General features: G+C 35.9%; 2 protein-coding genes across 2 annotated transcripts; both read left to right on the forward strand.

The window, feature by feature from the left end:
- Positions 1 to 1,076: 1,076 nt before the first annotated feature.
- LOC101981447 (zinc finger protein 431-like) lies at positions 1,077 to 5,898 on the forward strand. The gene is made up of 4 exons (XM_026778270.1): positions 1,077 to 1,223; positions 2,642 to 2,768; positions 2,974 to 3,034; positions 4,382 to 5,898. Exons 1-4 carry the CDS (start codon positions 1,209 to 1,211, stop codon positions 5,796 to 5,798), a joined length of 1,620 nt encoding a protein of 539 aa, XP_026634071.1. The 5' UTR covers positions 1,077 to 1,208; the 3' UTR covers positions 5,799 to 5,898.
- Positions 5,899 to 6,157: 259 nt separating this feature from the next.
- On the forward strand, positions 6,158 to 8,744 carry LOC113455791 (zinc finger protein 120-like). The gene is made up of 2 exons (XM_026778269.1): positions 6,158 to 6,166; positions 7,604 to 8,744. Exons 1-2 carry the CDS (start codon positions 6,158 to 6,160, stop codon positions 8,096 to 8,098), a joined length of 504 nt encoding a protein of 167 aa, XP_026634070.1. The 3' UTR covers positions 8,099 to 8,744.
- The last annotated feature ends 1,544 nt before the right edge of the window (positions 8,745 to 10,288 follow it).

Here is a 10,288-nt window from a genome sequence, read left to right on the forward strand (position 1 = left end):
TTGGTGGAGTCAGAGCTCCAGTGAAGAGATAGATTTCATTGAATCATGCTGTGAGGATGAAGCCTGGGCTGTATTTTGAGAACATACGATGTTGAGATACTTAAGCTATGAGACATCTTCCATGGAGAGCTGCATATATGGAGTGAATGTAACCAAAGAGTGAGATGTATGGGAAGTTGTGGTGATAAAGCCATTTAAGCCCTTTGAAACTGAAACCCCATGTGTCTGACACAAAGCTACTGGATTTGAATGTTGCCTTTCTGGGTTTCAATCTTGCCTTGGTCCAATCTTCCCTCACTATGTTTCAATTCCTCTCCTTTGTAATGGGAATTAGTATTCTGTGCCATTGTATTTTGGAAAGATTTAGTTTGTTTTATGATTTTACAAGATGACACAGTCAAGAGATTGTCTTGAGTATCAAAAGAGACTTTGGACATTTGAACATTGTAGGGGCTGTTGCAGACTATGAGGATCATTGACATGACTAAATACATTTTCTTCATGGATGACCCCGAGCCTATGGTGACCTGGGTCAGAATCTTGTTTACTGAATTAAGAAAAGCTCCCAGATAGGATGATGCAGTTGAGCATGTGTTTCTCTTTGGTGGTTTTCTTTGGGGTGCTTGTGGAATCTTTAGTAGGAGGAACCTTCCTGGATGAAATTCCTCATTGGGGATGGGATTGGAATGTCTATAGTCTCAACTCATTTCTTGTTCTTTGTTTCTAAATGGTGTTGTGGTTGAAACCAATCAGCCAGCTTCCTTCTTGTGTTGTCATGACTTCACCACCATTAATGATGGCATCCATAAATCACATAAGATAAATTTGAAGTAATTATTATTCAGTGCTAAGCCATTTTGCTAGCCTGAGGTTTTTTTTTTAAGTTTTGTTGTTTTCATTTTTTATTTCTGAAAACAATGTTTGTCTGAGTAGCCCTGTCTGTCCTGAAAGTTGCTCTGTAGATCAGGATAACCTAAAACTCAGAGATTCCCTTGACTCTTGCTCCCAAGTGCTGGGATTAAAGGTGGGCCAATATTCCTTGGTTTTTTATGTATATTCTTGGGTGATAGGCCTAGAGTGTAGGTTTTTGTACATGTCAAGCATATGCTCTTTTGCTGAGCTTTACCCCAATTTAGATTTTGAAATTTGGCAGATTATCGATCTCTTTCCTAGGATGGCAGTATTCATGATCCAGGAAGTATTCATAAATGCCTGGATTACAGGTATGTAGCATTCTTCCTTTTTGTTATGTTTTTCTTTCCCTTAATAAATATGATTCTTTTGCCTGTATACATGGGTATGCCCCACATGTGTGCCTGGTCTTTGCAGTAGTCAAAAGAGGCCCTGAGCTTGGAATGATGGATAGTTGAAAGTACTGGCAATTGAACACACTTAAATGCAAGACCAGGAAGGGCTCTTAACTTTTGAGCTATCTCTTCTGCCCTGTGTTGATTATTTGTGATCAACATTTACGTTGCAAACATTTTCATCTGTCTATTTGTAACTGTTTAAACACACAGTTCCTTTTATTAAGATTTATTAAAGTTACAGTTTAAACTAGAGCACTTTAGGTTTCTGGAAAATGAATACAGATTTGGAGTGAATGCATAACTTTGTAGAAACTTCAATAAAACAAACTCTGAGTTCTTTCAATCTTTTTTGTTTGATTGATTTAACAGATACTTAATAGTTACTTCTTGCTGTCCTGAATTTGTTTGCATAGACTAGGCTATCATTCACTTCAGAGGCAGGTATATCTGCCTCTGCCTTCTTGTAAACCGCTTTGGGTGGATTACTTAGTCTAGGGGTTGTAACCCACCCTGCAGTCAGTTATTCCAGGGTCCCGGAGAGGCACTATCTGTAAGATAATGGGCTAAGAGAGAAGAAGAAGGCCAAGCAGGGGTTCCTGTCAAAGCCTTCATTTATTAGAGACAGGGTCACAGCTTATATAGGATAAGGAATTGGGGGAAGGGGGGAGGAGCCTGAGCTCTTGCCACGTGGTTCACGTTGGTCACGTGGTTCATGTTGGTCACATAGGCCAGGAGGTTATGTTTGGTCAGGTCACGTAGGTCAGGAGTTCACAACTAGGAGTTGACACACCTAGTTCTCTAGATTGGAATGTGGGGTGGGTTCCGCTAACAGATAGCTCTCCATTAACAGCCAATTTGGGTGTGGGGTAGGCTCTGTCAATAGAACGATTCCTAACACAATTTGGGGTGTGGGGTTCTCTGCAGACTCCCCAGGGTGATGGTTCCTGCAATAATCCTAGGAGGAAACGGCTCCTGACACCTTCTGATTTCTGGGATTAAAGTCATGAGCCAAAACACCCAGCCTGCTCATATTTTTTATAGTTAGTAATTGTTCATACAATTTCTCTGATATGTACTCCATACTGTTGATCTGCTTGCTTGTCTCTCTATGTTAGTATGTATTTTTCTTGCAAGGTGATGTCCCATTCAGAAATCACAGAGGTAAACCTATTCAGTTTCATTCTAAAGTGAATTGATGATTATATTACATGTCTGTGTCCTAGAAAAAGTGTGGGAAACACCAGAATTATATGACTATAGTGTCAAAGAAGTATACATTTACAATGTTGTCAGTATGTTTTTTTGTTGTATGAATGTACGGCATATTTTAGGATACAGTGACCTATAATGATGTCCATGTCGACTTCACTTGGGAAGAGTGGGCTTTGCTTGATCATTCCCAGAAGAATCTCTACAAAGATGTGATGCTGGAGACTTATATGAACCTCACTGCTATAGGTAATACTGTGAATTTTCCTTCATGTATTGAAATAAAGAGACAACTGTTTCTTTGTTATTGCTACTCTTCTGTATTTTTTTATTGAGAATGAAGAAGAATGAGGTTAATAAATCAGGCATGGTTCTAAGGATCACTGAATATAGTAACTTAAATTTTACACAATTTCCAATAATATATCATACTTTTTCTGACACTGTATTTTAGGCTACAACTGGCAAGATCATAATATTGAAGAACATTGTCACAGTTCTCAAAGACATAAAAGGTAATTTTAATGTGTAAGTAGATGCAAATGTGCCTCTGAAGATATTTTAAATGTATCTGGAAGTTTTCAAGAAAAGCCAGTGGTATAAATGTTCACAACTTAAAATGCATTGATGATTATTAAATTATCCAAAACCATATACTTCAATGGCAGGTGATTGAATTATGTCTGTAAATCATACTTTTAAGAAGGAAGACAAGGAATCAATGCCTTAACAGATATCACCATTTGAATCATTCTTTGCTCCATCAGATCCATGCTGTAAAATAGTCAATCCAAGTTGTTTCATGCCACTCATATTACAAAAGATATACTCATTGAATAGTTGATAAGTATATGTTGAAAGCCTTCTAATAAGCAAGTAGGCCATAGTAAAACTAGTGTTATTCATATAGTTGTTCTGACTTTGCTAAGTTTAATTAGATGGATAGGTAGTTAGAGTCAAAAGCTAGGGGGAGTTTTGGAGAAACCTTAGTCCCTATGCCATATGTCTATGTGAAACAGAAAGTCAAATGTGTGAGTGCAATGTGGAAACCTTTTATTTGTTATTCTTTCTTTAATAGGTATGTTATATGTCACTCTGGAATCAAGCCATATGAATATAGGGATATGAAAAGGAGCAATATACCTCTCTCCATCTGAGAACAATTAGAAGATATGTAGTTGTCCCCATGTTGAATAAATTTGTTGAATGTGAATTGGGTTTACAAGCAGTTGGTTTTCCATCTACATTGGTAATATATCAACAAACTAATAATATAGGAAAGCCCTATAAGTACTAGAAATGTGTAAATACTTCTGTTTGTCCTGGTTCACTTTGCAAATGTAGTATGACTCACAATATAGGAAAATTTATAAATGGAATAAGTGTTGAATGTGAATTGGGTTTACAAGCAGTTGGTTTTCCATCTACATTGGTAATACATCAGCAAACTAATAATACAGGAAAGCCCTATAAGTACTAGAAATGTGTAAATACTTCTGTTTGTCCGGGTTCACTTTGCAAATGTAGTATGACTCACAATATAGGAAAATTTATAAATGGAATAAGTGGGGTAAAGGTTTGAATTCTTTCAGTTCTCATCAAATATGTGAAAAATCTCATAGAGAAAAAGATGCCATAAATGTGAGTCAGGGAATAAAGACTCTTAACATAACGGGCATCTTTAATGTGTAAAATAACTCTCAATGAAAGAGAACAGCATTAGTGTAAACCAATTATAAAAACTTAAGTTCTAATTACTGTTTACAATTAGACCAAATAGTAAAATTGATTCATACAAATATAAAGATTCAGCAGTGTTATGAAGGTTGTAAAACTTTTACATGTGCCAATTTTCTTTGCAGGCACAAAAGAAGTCATTCTGGAGAGAAACCTGAATATACTCAATGTGTTAAAACCTTTGCATATCACAATAATCTTCAAAGGCATCAAAGAATTTATACTGGAGAGAACCACTATGAAGGTATTCAGTATGGTGAAGCCTTTGGATGTCAGAGTAGTCTCCTAATACATAAAGGAACATATACAGGAGAGCAACCCTATGCATGTAATCCATGTGGTAAAGCCTTTTCATGTACTCTCCAAATGCATCAAAGAATACATATTGGAGAGAAACCGTATGAATGTAATAAATGTCAGAAAGCCTTTGTATATCACAGTCATCTTCAAATGCATGAAAGAACACATACTGGCGAGAAACCCTACAAATGCAACCAATGTGCCAAAGCCTTTGTATATCCCAGTCATCTTCAAAGGCATGAAAAAACACATACTGGAGAGAAACCATATGTATGTAATCAGTGTGGTAAAGCCTTTGCATATCACATTTGTCTTACAATACATAAAAGAACACATACTGGAGAGAAACCCTACAAATGTAATCAATGTGGTAAAACCTTTGCAAATCAGAGTCATCTTCAAATACATGAAAGAACACATACTGGAGAGAAACCCTACAAATGTAATCAATGTGATAAAGCCTTTGCCCAGCACAGTGCTCTTCAAATGCATGTAAGAACCCATACTGGAGAGAAACCGTATGAATGTAATCAATGTGGTAAATCCTTTGCTCATCACAGTACTCTTCAAATGCATAAAAGAACACATACTGGAGAGAAGCCATATGAATGTAGTCAATGTGGTAAAGCCTTTGCTCATCATAGTGGTCTTAAAAGGCATAAAAGAACACATACTGGAGAGAAACCTTATGAATGTAATCAATGTGGTAGAGCCTTTGCTCATCACAGTACTCTTCAAATGCATAAAAGAACACACACTGGAGAAAAACCCTATGAATGTAATCAATGTGGTAAAGCTTATATATCCCAACACGGCCTCCAAATGCATGAAAGAACACATACTGGAGAAAAACCATATGAATGTAATCAATGTGGTAAAGCTTTTGCACAACACAGTACTCTTCAAATGCATAAAAGAATACATACGGGAGAGAAACCCTATCAGTGTACTCAGTGTGGTAAAGCCTTTGCATATCACAGTCATCTTCAAATGCATAAAAGAACACATACTGGAGAGAAACCCTATGAATGCAATCAGTGTCATAAAGCCTTTGCACAACACAATACTCTTCAAATGCATAAAAGAACACATACTGGAGAGAAACCCTATGAATGCAATCAATGTGGGAAAGCCTTTGCATATCACAGCAATCTTAAAATACATAAAAAAACACATACTGGAGAGAAATCCTACAAATGTAATCAATGTGATAAAACCTTTGAATGTACGAGTAATCTTTGAAATCATAAGAAAAAAATCATCTGAATGTAGTTAATGTGGCAGAGTTTTGTAAGTCATGGTTCTTGTTCTTTATACAATAATAAAACTTTTAGTATGTTGTTAGTCTGTTAAAGCCTTTGAATATAACATTAGACTTGAGGATATGAAAAAAAGTCATACCATAGGGAATCTGAATATAAATGATTTGGTAAGATCGTTAGCAACCACACTTAATTTCTATTACACAAGAGTATTTATTATGGAGAAATCAATGTGACATGTGCCAACAATCTGTTCAAACATTATAATGTATACATCTGTAAAATCACATGAACAAAAGGCCTATGAATTTAAATACGTCTCTTCAATTAAATGAGATAATGATCCAGGTATAAAACTTCATGGATGTGCCTTTTCTGTTGCTGTGATAAAGCAACATGTTTAAATTTCAAGATTTGTTTTAGTTTTGTGGGTTTTTTTTTTCCGAGACAGGGTTTCTCTGTGGTTTTGGAGCCTGTCCTGGAACTAGCTCTTGTAGACCAGGCTGGTCTCGAACTCACAGAGATTCGCTTGCCTCTGCCTCCCGAGTGCTGGGATTAAAGGCATGCGCCACCACCGCCCAGCTTGTTTTAGTTTTAATTATGCCATGTCACTGTTTCTTTGTGTGGGTGTGTTCATGTTCATTCTGGTTCCCAAGGTTTGACCCTTGGAACTGTTCAAGCATTATAATGTCCCTCTTTATTTTGTTTTCACCTACAAACTCACATGGACAATAGGCCTATAAATTTAAATGATAATGAAATCTTTTTTATATTTCATACTTCTCTTCAATTATATGAGATAATGAATCTAGGTCCATGTATAATGAATACATGGACATGTATTATTGCCTTTTCTGTTGCTGTGATAAAGCAACATGTTTAAGTGAACTTATGCCAGGGTTTAATTTGGCCCTTGGTTCTAGAGAAATACAGGACCACTGTGAAAGTGACCTGGAAACAAGTGTCAAACATGGCAGTTAAAATAAGAAGCAAAACATTCACATCAACCTGCAGCATGAAGCAGAAAGGATAAACTGGAAATGGCGTGCATATGTAAAGGCCAACCCCAGTGACATATTTCTTCCAGCAGGACAGCTTTTCCTAAATCTTCCCATATGATACCACAGATTGAGAATGATTGATTTCACTAACTTCAAGCCAACATGTTGCTTTCTGTTACATGATCCAATTCATAATGGAGAAAAACTCTGTAAACCTTTAGATGCCTCAACACCTGTATTACAGGAATTACAATAGAAAAACATAAGTGAAAATTAGTTTCAGGATTTGTTTTAATTTAATTATGCCATGTCACTGTGTCTTTATGTGGGTATGTGCTTGTGTGTTCTGGTTCCCAAGTAGGTTAGACCTTTGTAGCTTCTTGTAGCAGGAATTATTGAAAGTTGTCAAAACCTGACCTTGGTCCTGGGAATGAACTTGCATTAAGGGCTTGATGATGTCTCTAGCTCTGTAAATATTTTAAAGCTTTCTTTCTATCATCTTGATATCAGTAAATAGGGAGGAATTCATACAAGAGAGAAACCTTATTCATGTAAACAAATTTGTAAAGACTTTTGACATCACAGTTGTCTTAATTTCAAGGAAAAAAACTTGTTTCATCTCTTTTTCATTGTAGCCTTGAAGTAAATAATTAATCAAGTCCAGTAAAGACTTATGCGAGGATCACATTGTGGCTTCTATTTTGCAATATGGGAGGTAGATATAAAAGTGTACTATATGTGTAGCAAATCCATTTAATGAATTTTGTAGCACAAGTTCTAATAGGCATTAGTAGTAAAGGCCCAGGATAAGATAGAAAGAAAAAATACTAGATTGAAACTCTATGAACATAAAGAATATGGCAAAGCCTTTTTACATCACAGTCATCTTCAGATACATAAAAGAACACATACTGGAGAGAAGGCCTATGAATGTAATCAGTGTGGTAAAGTCTTTGCATGTCACAGTCATTTACAAGTACATAAAAGAACACATACTGGAGAGAAACCCTATGAATTTAATCAGTGTGGAAAAGCCTTTGCATGCCATAGTCAACTACAGGTACATAAAAGAACACATACTGGAGAGAAGGCTTATGAATGTAATCAGTGTGGAAAAGCCTTTGCACGTCACAGTAGTCTCCAAATACATGAAAGAATCCATACTGGAGAGAAGCCCTATGAATCTAATCAGTGTGGAAAAGCCTTTGCATGTCACAGTAGAATCCGAAAACATGAAAGAAGCCATACTGGAGAGAAGCCCTATGAATGTAATCAGTGATGAAAAGCCTTTGCATGCCATTGTCATCTCCAAGTACATATAAGAACTCATACTGGAGAGAAATCTAATGAATGTAATTAGTGTGATAAAGCCTTTGCTTTGCTTATAGCATAGTTATTTTGAAGGTGCTTCAATGCCTGTGTTATAGGAATGAATGCTTATAAGAGAGAAACTTTCATGTGTGAAAAACTGTTTAAAGAGTTGTTTTAATTGTAATTATGTGATGTCATATGTTTGTGTGGGTACATAAATTTTTCATGTTGGCTTCTGAGAATGTTCGACCCTAGGATCTTCTTGTAGCAAGAATTACAGGAAGTTGTCAAAAATTATGCCTTGGTCCTAGGAATGAATATTTCTTAATTGCCCAGCCATGTTTCTAGTGCTGTAAATATTTTAAAGTCTATTTGTATCATGTTGAATTCAAGAAATACGGATAAACTCATATGAGAGAAAAACTGTATTCCTGAAAATGATTTTGTAAAAACATTAGACATCACAGTTGTCTTCAGCTTCAAGAAAAAAAAATGTTTCATTTTTTTTTTGTAATAGCTAGCCTTGGAGGAAGTAAATCATTTACCATGTTCACTTAAGACTGATGTTAGAGATCACTTCATTGTGGTTTCTACTTTGAAACATTTGAAATGAAACATACTAAAATGTGCTTCATGTGTGACAAATTCATTTCTTGCCTCTTAGACTTTCTAGAAATTAGAAAAATCATAAATCTTTCTTTATCAAGAGTTGCTGTTTGAGTTTGTCTTCAGAATATCTGAACTATGAGGGAAAGGGTGAAGGAACATACACACAAGGGACACCATATTTTGGAAGAGGAACAAGAAGTGCTCTGAGAGACTGGAAGAGTTTCTACTAAAATATCAATTTTCCAGACTAGAGCCCTGTGTTTCCCTAGGGTGGAATGGCAGAGCTGGGAAGGGCTCTGCTGGCTTAGTTATTTGATTTATGCTCATCTAGTAAGGGAATTGCTACTGTCTTTAGGCTCAGCTGGGTAATTCTAGCTTTTGAGCTATTGGGTACTGAAGACCAATGCAGGTTGCAAAAATTAATCTTTCTGTGTTGTCAAGGCCAGTTGAGCATCTAGTCTTTAGAGGTCACTTGTGCTTGGAAGCAATCTCAGATTCAAGTCTCTCTATTATCAATTGCTCATCAATGTGAGGATAAGACAAAAGCTTTGCTTTATGTGTTGTGGCTTTCTTTGAAACCTTGAAGAAATATTTCCCACATTGATCCTCCTTTTGTAGACTTGATAAAGATTCCAATTCATTGATTGGGTTATCCATGGCTTCCATGAACAGAACAATAAATGATCAATAATTAGCCTTTGTACCCAGGGACCTCACTGACCTTGTATAGAAATGAGAGGAATATTCCCCCTTTTGGTCCCTTTAATGACATTAGAATAGCCTCTAAGAATGATTATTAAACACATAGAAGATCAGTTTTATGCTAGTTTTGTACTTTTAACTACTTTATAAGACTTCAATAGTCAGACACAACTCAATATACTTTGACATACCTTTTGGCCGGTTTTTGAAATAGTTGGAATATGATCTTGCAAACTTTAATAAATATGTAATCCCTAAGTCTCATCCTTATGTACCTTAAACAACTTACTCAACATTCATAGAGTGTAAAACCTTTTCAGTCTTCTTTATCCTGGAGCCATCCAGTCATAATCATGTTTATATATCTAAGTCCTTTTTTACTATGGTCATTTACACACTTATATTCTTCTAACATGTTTTTTATGTACTGCTTCCTTTTACTAATACCATGAGAAGTAGGAACATTAACAAATATGTTTATGATCTGTTGTGAGAATTTTCTCTCTTGTGAAGGGGGAGGAAGCAATTTCTATCCTATAATCATAAGCCCCAACGAGGTCAGTACTTTTAGATGATCCATAAATGTTCTTTCTGGCCATTTTGTGGGTCCACAGACCATGTATTTACGAATATATATAAAGAAATGAACTTATCATTAAACCAAATTACTGTAGTTAAAGTAGTTCAGGTAAAGTAGAAGAGCTGGATAAAATGGTGTAGCCCTGCCTACCATGATTTATTTTCCAAGTTTAAGATGTATACTCTGAGAGAAATGATGTGAGTAGTACTTGGTGTGCTCTAATACAAATACCTTGTCTCTGGAGCACATGACCATAAAATCTGTTTC

Source organism: Microtus ochrogaster, unplaced genomic scaffold (assembly GCF_000317375.1).
Source record: "Microtus ochrogaster isolate Prairie Vole_2 unplaced genomic scaffold, MicOch1.0 UNK118, whole genome shotgun sequence".
NCBI lineage: Eukaryota > Metazoa > Chordata > Mammalia > Rodentia > Cricetidae > Microtus > Microtus ochrogaster.